This window comes from Boleophthalmus pectinirostris, unplaced genomic scaffold, assembly GCF_026225935.1.
Source record: "Boleophthalmus pectinirostris isolate CB_2022bp ecotype Guang Dong unplaced genomic scaffold, ASM2622593v1 HiC_scaffold_12, whole genome shotgun sequence".
In the NCBI taxonomy this organism is placed as follows: domain Eukaryota; kingdom Metazoa; phylum Chordata; class Actinopteri; order Gobiiformes; family Gobiidae; genus Boleophthalmus; species Boleophthalmus pectinirostris.
Genome location: NW_026571018.1, coordinates 27,108,652 through 27,126,401, shown reverse-complemented (window position 1 = coordinate 27,126,401; position 17,750 = coordinate 27,108,652). Strand labels below are relative to the sequence as shown.

Here is a 17,750-nt window from a genome sequence, read left to right as displayed (position 1 = left end):
TCAGCTTCTTCTTCGTCTGTCTATGGTGGAGCGCAGCTACTATTTCGCGCACATATCGCTCCCTACTGATCAGGAGTCATTGATGGCCCTTTACAGTTCTACCATAGACCGTACCGAGTCCCACACATGGATCTATTAAAATAACACACACAGCGTCCCACAGCGTTACTTTAATCCACAGGTTCATCCCATATAATAGAACTGTACCAAGCTTTTGTACACCCAACACTACTCCTTTTAAACAAAGACTTATGAGTGAGAAGGATAATTTTAAATGAAACTCTCAGTGTGATACATTCGTGTGTATCATATACATATAATTCATGATTAATAACAATAACTGAATAATAATTGAATGTCTGTATACTCCAGCAGGTTAGGTGGCAGTAATGTACCTAAAACAAACAAAAAAAACAAAAAAAGAAGATTCCCTTGCGTCTGACGTCCTGACGCACATCAGCTGTTGACAGAGGCGACCTCCAGCTCCAGCTCTCCAGTGGCGTGGTGCCCCTGTCTACTGCCCTGTCCCGTCCCTGTGTTTTAGGTGGAGGATTCTTAAGCACATGCCGTTTATCGAGCGCTGTTCTCGCGATCTGATGTTGCCATGAGTGCCCTGTGTCGGCTCGTCCAGAGGGGGCTTCTGTGCAGCGGCTGGTCGTGTCGTTTTCCTCCCGGGGTTCGCGCACTCAGCTCGGCCAGGTATCCTCTGCTAGCTGCCTGCTCCGCTACAACTGCCGTCTGCTCCGTACTGTAGTTTATTTTCTTAACGACTTTGTGCTTTTATTATATTATTTATTTATTATTTAAATCGAGTTAGTGGTTTTGGAGTAGAGACACTGCGAGGTGACATTCAGGCCAATATTGTGTACTTTCTTTCAAATAATTTACCACACCATCTCTACGCCCGGTAATCCATTTCTATTTTTCATATTTTTCTTCTATCGTGACATTTGCCTGCGTCATGGATGACTTATAGTGGACCAACTTTTTATCGCTATTTAATTGTTCAAATTAGAATGGCTTCAGTTTCAGCTTCAGGCTTAAGTTTTTAACCAGTAGATGGAAGCAAATATTCATTTACACCGTCACACTCAGAAAAAATATTCATGGGTTTCAGCTTCCTGTTTAAATTGTCAATTGCTATGGTAACGCCCCTAATTTTGCAACATTATGAAACCCATGGATAAGATAACAGAATAACTATTAATGTCAAACTTTTTAACCCTTACATTATCAGGTGATTTATGTCTTCACTTTATCAAATGTGACTGCTGAATGACTGCCTCTTGCACTGTATACTGCGGTATGCTCTGTGTCTCCCTGTTGTATGAAGATGTCATGAGAATATGATGTAATTTTTGGATTCCTAGTGCAGTGAACTTGTCCTATGATGTCTTTGATGGGAAGAATGATGGCACTCCCCTGGTGTTTCTTCATGGACTGTTTGGAAGCAAGTCCAACTTCCACTCCATTGCCAAGTCACTGGTGCAAAGGACGGGTCGAAAGGTAATGCTGGGATGTAATCTTTTTTTTTTTTTTTAAGTAAAAGGTCACCAAATGGGCCAAAGCCTTCCATATTACCAGTTACTCGACATCTTAAACTTGTGAGGCAAGCAGAGCATAATCTAGATTTGGGTTTGAAATGGTTAATCTTATGTACCTACAGTAGTTCTTTTGTGCTGTGGTACAAAGCAACTGCTAAACCCTATGTACTTGCTGTGTACATTTTCCAAAACAAACTGTCTGTTGTAGGGGTAAGACAAAGGGAATTTTGTGCCACAAGATTGTGCATAAGTTGAAACATCATTTTTTATTTTGGTTTCAGTGTGTTTACATTTGGCACAAACAGAAAAAGGGCTTGAGTTCATTTATAATACATAAACTATGGATTATGTCATGTCAAATCTCATCTTCTCTCTTTCTTGTCCACCCAGCCTTGGGAAAGACACCTCAGCTGCCTTTTCTTTAGTGTACTCTGGTAAATTTGTGACTGTGAAAAAGATAGATAAGATAGAGAAAGATAGAAATTGGTTTATGGTTTAGAGTTGTAGTCCTTTAGTTGCGTAGTTGATTCACTGATTGACGATGAGACCAAATTTAACTAAATACGGTCTTCATATGGGATTTATATGGGCAACAGCACAAAGGAGAATGCATGCCTGGAGTTTTGGGGGTGACTGGACAATTTAATCCTTATGGGTTTTCACTTATGAAGATTAATACTTTACAGTATACATGGTTGTTTTTGCACAATCTTAAGATCTTAATTATAAGAGGTTTTTCCATGGTGTGCTAGCCTGATTCATCAGCAGGTTTCACTTCGTGGAAACCGTCTGACCTCGAGTACTTTTTAAAATTTAACTAATCGCTGCTATTTGGTCGTGACATATGTAATGCGCCGCTAAAGGGGCTAACTGGTATATTAAGCTTTTCCCAAATCCCATAGGAAGAACCGCAATAACGTCTTTCCCCTTGATAAAATTCACCAAACATTCTCTTTGTTTCGGCTTCAAATCCTTGATCTCGGGAATCGTTCCCAGCACAGAATGTATGGCTCTTTGTTGATTGGCTGGTGCCCGGACTCGCACTTCCAGGGTTTTTCCAAACCGTCTTGTGTATTCCGATTCCTGACCTAGTTGCTGGAGAGAAATGAAATTGAGCGGAGGCACTAGGTGGCACCAGCCTGGCTAGTGCCATGCTGCTTTTAGTTGATTAATTAATGCACAGGGCATGTTTTTGGTGAACCACAAATTTTGACTACAGCCCTTGGCATGCCTACACTCTGGTGTGTTTACACAGAATTGAAGGAAACTATCTGAATATTAATTGATAATGCAGCATAATTATGAATGTTGTCATAGTAAGTGAAGTTAGTATGTGAAAGACCAGAACAGGAATTCTTGCGCCCCCTGTTTGGTCCAAGTGTCCTAACAGCCGTCCTGTGTCAGTTAGGTGCTAACAGTTGACGCCCGTAACCATGGGACCAGCCCACACTGCCCAGAGCTTACGTATGAGGCGATGAGTGCAGACCTAAAGCTGCTCCTGTCCCAGCTGAGAATCGACCGCTGCGTCCTGATTGGCCACAGCATGGGAGGCAAGACCGCCATGATGACCGCACTGACACAGGTGAAAGAGAGAGAGGCTGTGAAAGGGCAGTATGCATCATATATGGTCTATGAATTTGAGGTTTATAGTTAAACACTGTCTGACAGATTTTTATTTATTTATTTTTTTTATCTAATGTCTTAGACTTGGATAAAATGTATTGATCCACAAAGGAAATTATTTGGACACAGTAGCTCACTCATCACAAAATAATATAATAATAAGAGAACAAGAGAAAAAATTAAACATTTTTAGATTTAATCAAGTTTGACGTTTTTGCCATAACACATAGCTTTAAAATTTCATTTTACATTTCAAACCTTACGTTCACAGTGGAGTTGCTAAGTGGCATTCCTAGCATAATCTAAACATAATCTATGCAACAAGAAATATATTTAAATGTTTTAAGTGTTACTATTTTATTGTTCAAGATTATGATGTATAATTGCTGTACTGTAGAAATTCTCTAGTCTAGACATCATTAAGTGAGCTGCATCTGTCTGTGCTGTGTATCAATTCAGGACCAGACTAATTCAATAAACAGAATCTAATATTGTGTTGAATGGAGAGGCCAAGACTAATTCAGACTATTAAATTAAAAATGTTTTCAAGATGCAATTTGAGTTTTGTTCAAAATCAATGTTTTTGTAAATTGCTATTATCTTTCTCTCTATATATATATACAATATAGTTGTTAATATTGTGAGTTATATTACAATTCCATTGTTTTTTCCAATTCACAGCCCCAATTCCTAAAATGTTCGTTTGTTTAGATGTTTAAATTCTTGGAGAATAATTCAGAGATCAGTTGTTTTTTTTTCCCACATGTGGAAGATATGATACAAATTGATAATATCAGATTTTTGTTTTGGCCAATATACTTTTCTAATTTAGTAAATCAGTAATAGTAAATATATTGAAAAAGATCTCATTAGTACCCGTTTGTTCCTGTGTCTGTCTTCAGCCAAGTTTGGTGGAGAGGTTGGTGGTGGTGGACATCAGCCCCTCTCAGAGCGCCACTCGCACAAACTTTAGGTTCTACATCCAGGCCATGCAGGACGTGCAGATCTCCTCAGACATCCCGCGCTCCACAGCACGCAGGATGGCAGAGGACCAGCTCCGAACATCCGTCAAGGTTCCAAATGTAGTCTTAAACATGCATTAACCATCTATAACAATATGACCAAAATGACCAATTATTGAATCTCATTTACAAGGGCAAAATGTTTGGCACCACTTTATAATAAATACAACTTATTTTATTATATCTTGGGAAATTTTCCCATAATTTTGTGATTTATTTTAAGTCAAATTTAAATTAACATGTTATAATCTCCAACACTACCTTAGTGGGGTGGCACATGTGCTACCTCCTGTTTGTCAGTTTCTTTACAACTTTTGACAGTTTTGACCACTGTGGGAGACTAGGAGCACCCCACCATCATGCTCTGACCCTGCTCTAGTCTAGCCAATATATTTATAGCCATCATATGTTTAATAAACTTTAATAATGCCTCTTTTAACATATAACTTTGTGAATAAATATTGTGTACTTTTCTATACTATCAAAAATTTACAATAAAATACTATACTTACTATAAAATATATTTTTTCAGGAACACTCTGTGCGCCAGTTTCTGCTCACAAACCTCATTGAGCTCAATGGACACTACGCCTGGAGAGTGAATTTGGACGCCATCTCTGCCCATCTCGAGACCCTCCTGAGTTTCCCTTATTTTGAAACACCCTACGAGGGACCAACGCTTTTTCTGGGAGGGGCCAGTTCTGCCTACATAAGGTACCATATACCACAAATACAGAAAGTTACATCAGTCTATTATCGACTAATGCAACCAGACATGAGCAGAGAAATGAGTTTAAATGGAAATGAATGACTTTGGTGTTTATATTATGGTAGGGAGATAGATAGAGCTTTTCTGTTTTTACATGTTTTTACATGATTTTGTTCTATATCATAGCATATAACTAGTATATGACTACACGTTACTATTATTTTGTGCTACAAAATAAATATAAATAAAAATATATGTTTAAAGACTTTTTTGTTTCTTTGTTTGTTTTTGTCATTGGAGTAGCAAGACTTTCTTTATTATCAACTATGATCATGATAATTCTAGTGTAGCTTGAATATATAAACTGTATAGAATATATAGACTGTATAGAGGGTGTTGTTTTTTAATGGGTGGTTTAAGCGTGTCACAATTTTAATGCTTTGTTTTTTTGTAATGAATTACTAAAACTGTTAACTTTTGACTGAAGTTTGTGAATGAGTGGGTTTCTCCCTCAAAGCTCATAGTAACATGTCTTTGGTTTTGAAATCGGTATAATATTGAAGTTTATTCTCAAATTGCACTGCTACTGGAATGTAATGTTGTCAAAAAAAATTGTTATGTTAAATTGATTTACTAAAACTAGTATGCCAATAAAACGATATACTCATTTGAAGTACTGATACTGAAAGATTAGACTTGATATAGTTGACAGTACTTTATGACCAGCATACAGTTTAACCAAATATCATTAGTGATTATTCTGTTATTCTCTCATTATTATTCTGTTATTCCCAAACAATGTGTTTAAAATAACATTATTTTAGTGTAAACATTAAAATTTGTATCCAGCCTTTTTCTTGGTACTAAAATTGAGTTAACGATATAAATAAAATGTTGTGATGGTGCCACTTGAAATCCTGCAGTTAAAATCTGTCAGTAATAATTATGTGAAAACAATTTTTGTCTTTATGTTTATTTCTATGTCTGGTTGCTTCACTTTTTAAAATTAAACTACACCCTCTCTCCTCCCTCTTCAGCTCTGATGATTACCCAGAGATCCAGCGCTTGTTTCCATATGCAGATATCCAATACATCCCAGATGCTAGCCACTGGATCCACGCTGACAAACCTCTGGACTTCATCAGCTCCATAATCTCCTTTCTACAGTCTGAGTAACTGCTTCTACTACTGAAACTACTGCTAATACTACTGTAACTACTACTAATACCACACAACTATTTCAGCCTCTGAGAGAAAACTCCTCCAAGAGATGGGTCCAGTTTGTGTCACTACAGTCTATCTATGCTGGACCAAACTTTTAACTTGCATCATTTTAGCTGTGTAAAACATTGTATTGTTCAGTTTTGTTCAGTTTGTTTTAACATTGAGTGATGTTTGTAGAGTAGCTAGATTTATAACATTTCAATTTGTACAGTGAGTGGCTATAGTGTAGAATAATATTGTTTTGGTGGTGATACACTAATCCAAAGATTGCAAAGTACTGTTACAGTTAAAAATAGATTAGAGGCTCTCTTCTATGGTTAACTTTGAAAGAGTAGAAAATGTATTCATTTATAACTTAAAAACCTTTGGGGAATGCACATAAAGCTGTTCATTTATAGGAGGACATATGATGTGGTGCTGTGGTTGGCAGGTTTAAACTTGGCCAGTGCTGCAATATATTTTGTACAGTGCATACAGTTTGCTGTATTTAAGCCGATGTTCCATATTTATAAAGTTTACATTAATTCATTTGCAGCTCCTGTGATGAAGTTTTACTTTTATGCATTTTATGGTAAAGCTAAGAGTTGACATGGTGACAGCAGTGTTGTTGTTGTACATTTAGTTTCCTGATGATTCTCAGGTAACAAATGGATCTGATTGTAATCCTATTATCCATAAAAACACACGTCAATAAACTAGAATATTGGAGGAAGTCCAATTGATTTCTCAAATTACTTTGATTTAGTATACAAAGTAAAATGGTTCATGTACTAATTTCTTTCATAATGTTGTATTATCAATTAGGATATAGTAATTATTGTTGATGTGGTTTTATGCCGTAAACCTCCTCTCTACCTTGACAGTAACACAATTAGATTGAGATTCTATACAAACAAATAATATTATGCCTAAGTGCATAGTTTTGTTGCAGTGGCACACTAAATACGTTCAGTCAGATAAATACAGTGATAAAACAGAACATTTTGATGTTGATATATTCTTATAAATAGCATATTTAGATTTCTTTTTATGCCAGATGCCCTTTCCATGGCAAGCAGCCAAGCCTAGTCACTGTTTCAAAAATCAGAAAATGACCCAATTGCTCATCAGGTTAACACCTGATAATGAATTTATTTATGCTATGTACTAAATCAGATATATTGTCGACTTTATTTTAATTACTTAAATGGTTTCCACAATTTTCTAATTTATTGACCTGCACTGATATTTACCTATACTGTCTGTTCAACAATGTTTCCTTATATTGTTGATGTCTTTGTATCCAGTTGGTCTCTTCATGTTGTTAAATATCAAAATATCTGTAGCTGTAATGCCTGTAATTTAACAGCAAGTATTATATGGCTCTTGTATAAATATATGCTGCAAATTATTCACTCTTGTCTAGATGTAACTGTGAAAATATCATTCTTTCTTTGTGGATTTGGGAAGACCAGTGGTAAACTGCCAGTTGTCTTGACCAGGGTGTTGTTGATGTGTATGTGCCTCTTTTGTCTAGATCTTAAATTTATATACAACTTGATATATACACTTTTATCATACAAGTATAGACTTTATAATGGCAGCTGGGTTGCCAGATTTGACAATCCCCAGCACATGTAGAGGGCAATCAGTTTTTAAATCTGAAGAGATCTAAAGATCTGAAAGATGTTATTACATCGTGAGATATAAGTAGATAAGAGATAGTCAAGTCGTATGCACAATATGAGATTGTCAATTGTATTGCAACAGTGACATTTGAATGCCTGTCTCGTTCAATGGGGCAAGATTAATATTAGAGACTTATCAATAGCATTCTATCATTTCTATTATATTACGGTACATTATAAATCTCTTAATGTAAGTCCAGTCAGTGAATGTGTTTTTTTGACCATTTTCATTTTGTTCATTGTGCTAATACTCAAGTGTCATGTCTATCAATGTGTGCAATGGATTTTTCTGTACAAGTAGAGTAAATAATATGGAGGTGTATAAACTGACAGTATTCAATAAATTATATTAAAGTAAACATTTTTGTAATTTGACCCATTTGTTCCGTAACCATATTGCAGTTGAAGTGTTGAAAATGTTTCTCATTCATGCATTTTGCTTCCTGATTTATGAACAAAATCTAATCATGTTTTTTAAAAAGTCTATTTAAAGGTCCTATATTACACAAAATCGACTCTTATGAGCTTTAAGTCATGTTAGAATGCTGTTACCCCCTCAAAAACATGCCTGGAGTTGTGTTTTGTTTCACACGTTTAGCAGTCTGTTATTAGTCTGTATACAGCCCCAAAGCTCAAAATGCTCTGTTCCACCCTGTGATGCCATGTAGTGGTAGTTTTCAAGTTAACAGCTCCATTTACTTGTAGTTCAGATAGGCAATTAGATAGGCAATTCCAGGACTGAAATGATCCAAATGATTCTAGTGAAGGTTTACAGAGTTTAACGACACAGTAGAGCACTTCCTGTATTATCACATGACATCATGACAGAGTGTTTTCAGTTTGAGAGAAGAGCCTAAATATGCAGGATTTGTGTGTTAAAGATGTGTGAATGAAACAAAACACAACTCCAGGTATATCTGTGATAAGGAAACAACATTAGTACATAGACCAGAAAATGGTGTAATATCGGCCCTTTAAACTATTTCAGTTATGGACAGATCAAACTTTCCTGTACATATACTGATAAACTGTTCAATTTCAAACCAGTTAACAACAAAAAGACAAGGGTTGTATCTTATAAACAGCATTTATTTACATGTATTGCAAAGACACATTTGTGTAAATCATGTATATTATATAACACACTTAAATACAACAGTCAGACAGATTGCACTTGTCCCACTACATCTTTTCCATTGACATTTCATTGACTTTATATTACAAAATAGTAGTGCATGACTCGTCAGTGTACTAAAATATGTTTTGTTCAATCCAGTGATACGACCTGAAACCCATCATCTCCCCCTTCATGCTCCGGGCGCCCAGACTTCTTCTTCATCCTCCAGTTTCTTGGGAGGGTCCCGGCTGCGGGCATACTGAGACCTGGCCTAGGGATCTGGGCTTGGTTGGGTGCAGTCGGGGTGGGGCTGGCGGGTTTGTTGATGTAGATGTGGTTGGCGTTGGTTGTTGAAGGGGGTGCAGGTACAGGGAATTTGTCGGGGCGTTGGATTGGGGGCTTGTTGTTTCGTCTCAGGATGCCCCGGAAGTTTCTCTTGGACGACTGTTCGGCTTGCTGCTGCTGAGCCTGGACCTGCTGCTGAATCATCACCTGCACATCCTCCTATAGACGTACAAGTTAGAGAACGTTTGTAAATTAGGAATTTCTTTGTTTGTGACATTGTCCAAATAGATGTTGTGATTTCAGGTGGAAGGCAGAGGCCTGTAACTCTGTTCAATGTTTTTGAAAGAAATAACCAAGCAGAAAATCCACAAATGTTAAGTCTTAACATTTTTACTAGGGTTAAAATGTTGTTGTACCAGTGTTTGTTTCATATGGATAGACAAGGTTATTATAGTAATATATAGATAGTAAAGGGATGGAATGTTCCTGGAATCTTCCAAGAAATCTCCATAGCAACAAGCAAGTGTCATTTGGCAATTAAAACAAACAGATATGTTTACAGCGTACTGTGCGACATTGTGGAAAAGCAATAATATTTTTAAAAGACAAGCAGGTCATGGACCATCCACCAAAGAACTTATATTGTTTAATCATTAACTAGGTCAGCAACATATTTTCTTATCACTGTAACAGTACGATTACCGTGTAATGTGTCAGGGTGTTGAATCAAATGCAGTGTTTGTCAAGGGAGTACTCAAACATTACCTCATAATAAAACAGACCCATTTATTTTTAGACTCAAATGTGACGGTTGATCAGAGTGACCACAGTGACATATTTGGTAGATTTTCCATGATGATTAACACGATATTTTTGCCCTTTTTTTCAGCCTGTTTTACCATTTGTCATAATTAACATTTGGTTTAAAAACGGGTAGTATGAGTAAAGTGTCAAAATACTGTAGAAATGTGTCATGTGTACAAGCCCCCCTCTCTTGCTCTTTAAATCATAAGCATCGTTAATTCTACATTACTTTCAGTTTTACTTAACAACTTCACATAACATAGTTACTGGTGAGTTACATGTTAATGATGTCTCAATTCCATATGTAACCAGTTATGTAATAAATGCATGTCCACCAAACTAATGCATTTAAATATTATTAAATCCTCTAACACTGCTATACACCTTAATCACAGCTCAAAATTCCACAGTTGCTCTCCGGCCTGGAGCCAAATTCCCGACTCTAAATGGCTCTGAGCCCGTTCACGCTCGTCAGTTGAATTGTATGGGTTTATTGTGAGAGTTAATGACCTAACACATTAAAATTCACAATATGACGTGTGGCTCTCACTAATTATGTGCATATCCCAGTTCAGAGTTGGGCTGCTTCCATCTGTTTTTAGTTGCTATGTTTAGATCAATACTATAACATATTTTCTAACCATGGACAAGCTATTGCTTCTAGAATGCCACTAAATCACATGAAACTGTGCTGATATTATCTCCATGGAAACAAGCAGGATAGCACCAGACCAAATTACAAATCAGATCTGTCGAGATGCAAGTTTCTCAAGGCATTATTGAGCAATAAAAACACATTGTAATGAAATCAAAACTACACAGATGTATTACTGTGTATGAATAAACCTGTTTTGACATTTCCCATTGCGGGATAGTGTGCATTTACCATATTGAAACCATAAAATCTGCTGATGTGGGACCCACCTTCCAGGCTTCCAGCTCCAGTGAGAGCTCCAGTCGTTTCTGCACTGCCTCCAGCAGTTGGTTGTTCAGAGCCATCATCTCCGTTTTACTGCGCAACAGTTCAGCTTCCATCGCCTGTTTCCTAAATTTAAAAAGGGCAGATAGTTTAAAATAGATTCATCATAACTTCCTTTTTAACTTCCTTTAGATTCAACTGTGGCCTTACTTCTCAATGGCTTCATCTCTGTCCCGTAAAGCCTGTTGAAGAATCGCAGTCTCCTCTGCTGTACTCTTACCCGATTTACTTTTGGCCTAGAAAAAAACACATACATAAAAACAGGTTTATTGTCATGATCATACTCAAAAATAATGCAACAGAACAAAACACATAACACAAGATAACAACACTTCAGGAAATGCAGTTTAACACTTAAGAAAATGTCTTATAAAAAATAAAATAAAATAAAATTACATGCTGATTAAGTACTTTTAATGCATGTGTTTTCCTCTTACTAGCTCTGATAAAATTGTTAAATTTGACAAATATCTGTCACCACTTCTTTAACACAGTATTTGTAATAATTCAGTTGATTCTACCAGATAAATTAAACTACCGTTGTCTTTTTATTGAGAAGGGCATTTTACAATTACCTTTAATGACAGTAGTTGGTGACTTAATCTACTATAAGGGTAAACTGCATATTGGGTTGATTTCAAAGGTTAAATATTCTGAAGTTTTAGAAATGTGTTCCTTGTAACTTATTTTGTCATAACCTATTTTTACTGCAGGTAATGTCTGTATGATGTTCATGTATTTTATCTCTAAATCTATTTTAATCACATCACATTCCTGTTTGATTAACTCTGACGTGAGTTAAAACTGTGACGACCTTTTCTCTGGTTAGATTTAGACACCGGTGAACCAGAGAGACCACATACCTGAGCTGCTTTCACTGCTCAAGAAACCTGAACCTCTGAACTACTGTATACAGTGTGTCCTTTGAGAATCAAAAGATACAATATGTACAATATAAGGATGTACTGGCCCATTCATAAGACAGAATGAAGGGATGAATTAATGAAATGCTAGTGAATAATAGAAGCTGGGTGTGGTCAAACAATAATGCCTTGTTGTTGTTGTTTTTGTTTTTTTCTTATAAAGTACCTTTCTAATTGATTGCATGCTTTCTTTTGAAAACAAATAAATAGGACTTTTTTCAAGAAAATTCATGAACAAAAATCAGATATCTTAAATATACCTCATCTTATAAAGTGTAAACTCTGCTCCAATCAATATTTAATGAACTGACATGCTTTACATTGCCTTACTCATTCACTCCCCTCTGTTGGAGGAAGAAGGATATACTCAAACACCACATTTATAATTGTAGGATGTAGTGTCATGCCCAAGGACACAACAACAGTGTGCACTGGTCAGAGCAGGGATTGGACCTTTAACTTTCTGGTCATAAGAGAATCATTGGACCACCTGTGCTACTGTCACTGTATGTTGTGGTTGTAAAGTGCTTTTTGAGCCACTATCCTCTCAGACCAACACCATCAGACACACTCATACAGGCTATTACAAAGTGTATTGCCACTTAATAGCAAAATAGCACTTATTTTTCTAATTAACTTTTATTGCTTCCATTGGCACAACAGTCCATTCTCAAACAAACAAATGTGCAATCTGATATCATATGCAAATGACCAACTAAATCTACAAAATCCAGTCCACTTTGTAGGGTATGTATGAATAGTTGTCAAAAGTGGTTTTGTCTTAGCCTTTTTTTCCCCACAGAATCTTTTAATTTAATTTTGTTCACTATTATTAGAACTTCTAAATACACAGAAGGCTGTGTTTGTGTTTGTCTGGGTTTTGTCCCATTTTAGTCAAAATTATTATGTGTTTTCACCTGACACTGCAAGCCACCAGAATTAAGTTAATTATAATTAATTATAAGTAATACATGATATAATCAATTATAAGTAATAATTATATAATTCATTATAAGTAATACATGATATCTTCTCTATTTGTTTGTCGATTAACCTACAAAGTTTTCCTTGGCGTGATGAGTTATACTGAAACTTAATGTGTCACTAATAATCCACCTTTGCCTCTAGTGTTGCCTCAAAACTAACACTACAGATCCTAACCCTGTCTGACAGCAGGACCCATGGGACAGTACAGACCTGTGAGGCATGGTCCATGGCCAGTTTTCGGGACACAAACTGCAGCTGGAGCAGAGCCGCATCCAGCTGTTTCCCTCCCTCAGGGGCCTTCAGCGGTCCCGCATCTGGCTCTGTGAGAGGGTGCAGGAGACGCAGGATGGACAGCACCTCCTCTGTCACCTAAAACAAATATAAAACATAAGATTTAATAGGTTTAATCATAACAGTATATAAACAAAACTGTGTGATGACTACAAAATAATCTACCTACTTTTGTTTCACCAGGATTGTTTCACAGAATGGCATTAAACATATTTATTACATTACATAGAAACAAACAAGTGATGCCACCAGGCTAAGTTACAGGTTAGATCTCTTAAGAGGCCAAGTATCTGCGTAGTTGTGTGATACTTGGAACATAACATTAGAATAAGAAATATTCTAAGCTCTAAGAATAAAAAAGACCCCCACAAATGTGAAGTGTCAGCAGTGACTATCTTCAATAGATTTAGTACGTGTGAACCTCACTGTTCCCCTCACCCTCTCTCGGTCCTGGCTCCAGCCGTGGCCCTCGTGGCTCTCCTGGAGTTTGTCAACTTGGGCCTTAAGTCTGATGCTCCTCCGGCGAGACAGCTCCACCTCCCTCCGCACCTCCTTCAACTAAAGACAAAATGTAGAAGAACATATGTCAAACTACTTCTACTGCTAGATAGGTACACATTTAAATCAAGAGATATTACAGATTAGACCTAGGCCTTCATTTAGATTTTTCTCTCATATAATTTAATAGATTATAAACCAGCTGAATATCTCCAGTATATATATATATATATATATATATATATATATATATATATATACATATACACATACACATACACATACACATACACATATACACACACAAAATCTGTTCCCTTCCCAAAAATAAATTTAGAGTTAAAGGGTTAGATTAAGATGCACAACAAGTTCTTTCAGAGATACTTCTTGTAGCTGCAGATAACAGTTACTTTCTAGTAGGACTGTAGTCCTTTAGTTGTTTATTTGACTAATATGGTTGATGGTGTTTTAGTCGACCAAAATTTGTCTTAGCCAACTCCTCGTTTTATTTAGATTATAAGGAATTATATGGGGTAACAGCAGAAAGGAGAATTAGTGAGGGAGTGAGTTAGTTGAAGAAGTGTTATTTTTTTGTATTTACTAAAAAAGGCAGATAAAACCCATGATTTACAAATTTAATCTGCTCTATAAATACATTGTTTCTGCATAAATAGTTGTTTTAGCATGAGCCACACTCATTTTTAGTTGACTACCAAACGATCAGCAGTACATGCCTTTAGACGAATACGATTTTTTTTTGTTCACTACAGCCCTATTTCTAATAAGAACTCATCTTATTTGTGAGAACTGGTATTTAACATATCCTCTGCCTTTTACAGTACAAAAACTCAAATGAAGCATGCATATACAATACTTATAATACATACAATTCTTCTTAATAATCTTATTCTTTTACACACAAGTATTTGTATTTGTAACCTGGATTAGTGGTTAAACATTCTCCATAGCAACAACAACCATCTCTTATTGTAAAATCTTTAAAGCTTCAAACTGGTTTTGTTCTCGCCTGTCAGACCAGACAACAATCTCAGTTGTCATTTGGTCCTCAACAACAACAAAAAAATCACCAAAGTTACAAGATAAAATATTTCAGTAGTTACAAGAGCCAGGTTATGTAGGCGTCATTGTGCTGTCAGGTCATGGGGCTTTTCTTAGTTATCAGATTTTAAGATGATAAAATTTACTTAAGATTTACTTATCTACATTTCTTGTCTGCCCAGGGTACTACTGGTTCTTATGTGTAATTTAAACAACGTACAGTACAGACTTTTTTTTTTTTACTCTAGTTTACTTTATTGTTATACTGTAAAATAAAGTAAAGTAAAGCAAACTATGGCTTTGTCCTTACGTACAGACCTTATTTCTCATGTATTTATTTGCCAACTGGTTATTGCCAGTTTTTTGTTTTTCCTGGTTTCTCTTTCCCATTATAGATGCAATTTTTAGGACATTAAACAAGAAAATATATTAAGTTATTAATTGTTAATTGCTGTGGCAACAGTGCAAGTTTGTGCAAAATCACACATGGGGAGGAGATGATGACTAAGCATACAAATTACGTAAGGATCTAAAATGCAGGTAAACAATAATGACATTCCAGGTATCTGCTCTTTCTCTACTTTCTATCAAATATGTGCTCACATAATTAAACACTTAATAAATAACCAGATATTGTATAATCAAATGTCTTATAATGTGAAATCTGATTTATGGTCAGGAAAGCTAATTTCCATATCCTTCCAGATTTGAGCAGTTGTTTTTGTCTGACAATGTGAATTAGAGTCTAGAATGGCAAAGGGTTTGTATTTCCAGTTTGACAGAAGAATCTGGATCAGCAGTTTCTGTTGACAGTGTTGGTAAATGTAATGATATCTTTTGTGGGTAATGCTGAGCTATACTGTTTTATCATTGTAGGATCTTTTTGATGTTACTGAATGAATCCTAGAAAATGCAAAAGGTTCCTAAAGTGGTGTTCTTGCTACAATGATGGTTCTGTAGTGATCTATTAAACTCTACACTAACAGAACTGGCACTGCCATCATAAACTGCTCATTTATATTGTCATTCTACAGTCATTCTATAGAGTCAGAAACAGGACACGGGGTGATTTTAATCTCTATCTCACCAAATAATCAAAAACTACCACTAGGCTACAGCTGAAATGGAATAATATAGACAGTCGTAAGAACTCTAACACCAGAGTTTATAAGACACTATCTCCCCTTTTGGTATCCATTTCTTTCTTCCTTTTTATTTGTTTTTAAAGATATAGGCTTTACTGGACAGGACAGGCATAAGCATAAATGGGAGTGAAGAGAGACATTCAGCAAATTCAAATTTCAAATTATATACTCAACAGCCTTGACCACTTGACTACTGCAGTGCACTGATGTTTCATAGATTTTATTTGGGTTTAAGAATGGTACCAACATTGCATATTTCAATCATGTAAAATGTACACATATTAGTTGAGTTGCTCTTACTGTATCATTGACATGTCCAAGTGTCCTTCTCCTCCCCAGGGGTCTCCCACTCTTGATGAGATCTGGCAGTGTTCCGTCAATAAACGCCTTGTGCAGGATGCTCCCTTCCACAGGCTCCTCTGTTGCTACGGAAGATTCTTGGCTCTCCTCTGTTTTGTTCGTCGGTAGCTCCCCTGGGCAATCTTTCTCCTCTGATTTTGTAGAACTTGAGTCATCATCATCCCTGGGTTCGTTCAACCCCAAATCGGACAGTGAAGTGGAGTCTTCTTCAAATAGTTGAGGGGGGTCTGAAGATAACCCACTGTCCAACTCATCATGGTCTGGGACAGTGTCTTTTGGAGGTGCTGGAGTTGAGGTTGTTGGTATTACTGTTGGTGGTGTATAGTAGATTGAGGTTGCCCGTGACGACCTGTCCTCCAGTCTGTTGAGAGAAGAGTAGATTTGACTAGTGGTGTTGTAACGTGGTCGTAGTCTCTCGTTCAAAACAGAAAAAGGCTGATTGTAGTCCATCTCTGAATAAAAAAAAAAGTCACAACTATAACATGAAGTGTGTGCTCCAGCTGTATATGTCAAATCTGGGAGAGGAGAGAGGAAAGTCAGTCAGAAATGTGCTCAAACTTGCTTTTCCTGCTTTAGAAAGCATGAGACGATGTGATGTCAAAGGAGGATGTGGCCTTAAAGATTTGTGTGTGTGTGTATGTGGTTTCAAACAAATGACGCGCAAACATACCTGACACTGGCTCGGCTCTGAAAAAGGGAGGAGACCTTTTGATCAAGAGAAAGAATAATATTAGACTGGTTTGACGTATTAAAAACCTCAATGTGTTTAGTAACAGCGATAATAATACAGTAAGAGGGTAGAGAAAGCTTAATCAAAACAAAAAAAAATATAGAAACAGTTGTGGTGGAAACATTTTGTAACACCCCATTTTCAGACTTTGGACTTCCATGCCTTGAGGAATAAGACTAGTTAAACATAATTTAACATCCTGGTCACAGTATATAGTCTAGTTTCAGCTGCTTATTGAATGTAGTACATTACAGGAGTCAACTAAAAGAAAAAAGAATACAAGTTTCCTATTTATTATGGTCATTGCAAAGTAAATGCATGACCTCTTTTCCCTTAGGAGAAATAAATACATTAGATAATCACATGCAATAAAATATAGGCACTACCTCTACTCTTTATAATACAAAAACCTCTAGATAATATACAGTGGGTAGGGCACTTATGCCAAATAATATTTATAACTCCTCATTAGAATGTTCTCAAAATTGTGCTAAGGAAGTATATAAGTAGTAGAATATTTAAAATGGTCTGAAAATGGTCTAAAACCCATCTGACTCAGACAAATATGGCATTTTCAATCACATTCCATCAAAGTTAATACAAAAGCAAAGTTACCACACTTAGTCATGTACTATTTATGCTCATGTGGGGAATTCCATGAACAAAAAGGCCTATAGGAAACATAGGGGCCAATTTTGGTGATAATAAAAGACAGAGGTGAGTCAACATCCTGCTGAGAAAAATTTAGGGTCTGAAAACATCTTTCAAGAAATACTGGTTTAT

The 17,750-nt window shown here is 36.3% G+C and overlaps 2 protein-coding genes across 2 annotated transcripts; one reads left to right on the top strand and one right to left on the bottom strand.

The window, feature by feature from the left end:
• Nucleotides 1-451: 451 nt before the first annotated feature.
• On the top strand, nucleotides 452-8,148 carry abhd11 (abhydrolase domain containing 11). Its single transcript, XM_055148782.1, has 6 exons — nucleotides 452-699; nucleotides 1,371-1,506; nucleotides 2,953-3,126; nucleotides 4,070-4,240; nucleotides 4,722-4,903; nucleotides 5,936-8,148. Exons 1-6 carry the CDS (start codon nucleotides 605-607, stop codon nucleotides 6,072-6,074), a joined length of 897 nt encoding a protein of 298 aa, XP_055004757.1. The 5' UTR covers nucleotides 452-604; the 3' UTR covers nucleotides 6,075-8,148.
• Nucleotides 8,149-8,857: 709 nt separating this feature from the next.
• bicdl2l (bicaudal-D-related protein 2-like) lies at nucleotides 8,858-16,878 on the bottom strand. Its single transcript, XM_020922954.2, has 6 exons — nucleotides 16,178-16,878; nucleotides 13,614-13,733; nucleotides 13,095-13,253; nucleotides 11,125-11,210; nucleotides 10,920-11,040; nucleotides 8,858-9,410 (listed from the first exon to the last, which is right to left on the bottom strand). Exons 1-6 carry the CDS (start codon nucleotides 16,685-16,687, stop codon nucleotides 9,057-9,059), a joined length of 1,350 nt encoding a protein of 449 aa, XP_020778613.1. The 5' UTR covers nucleotides 16,688-16,878; the 3' UTR covers nucleotides 8,858-9,056.
• Nucleotides 16,879-17,750: the final 872 nt, after the last annotated feature.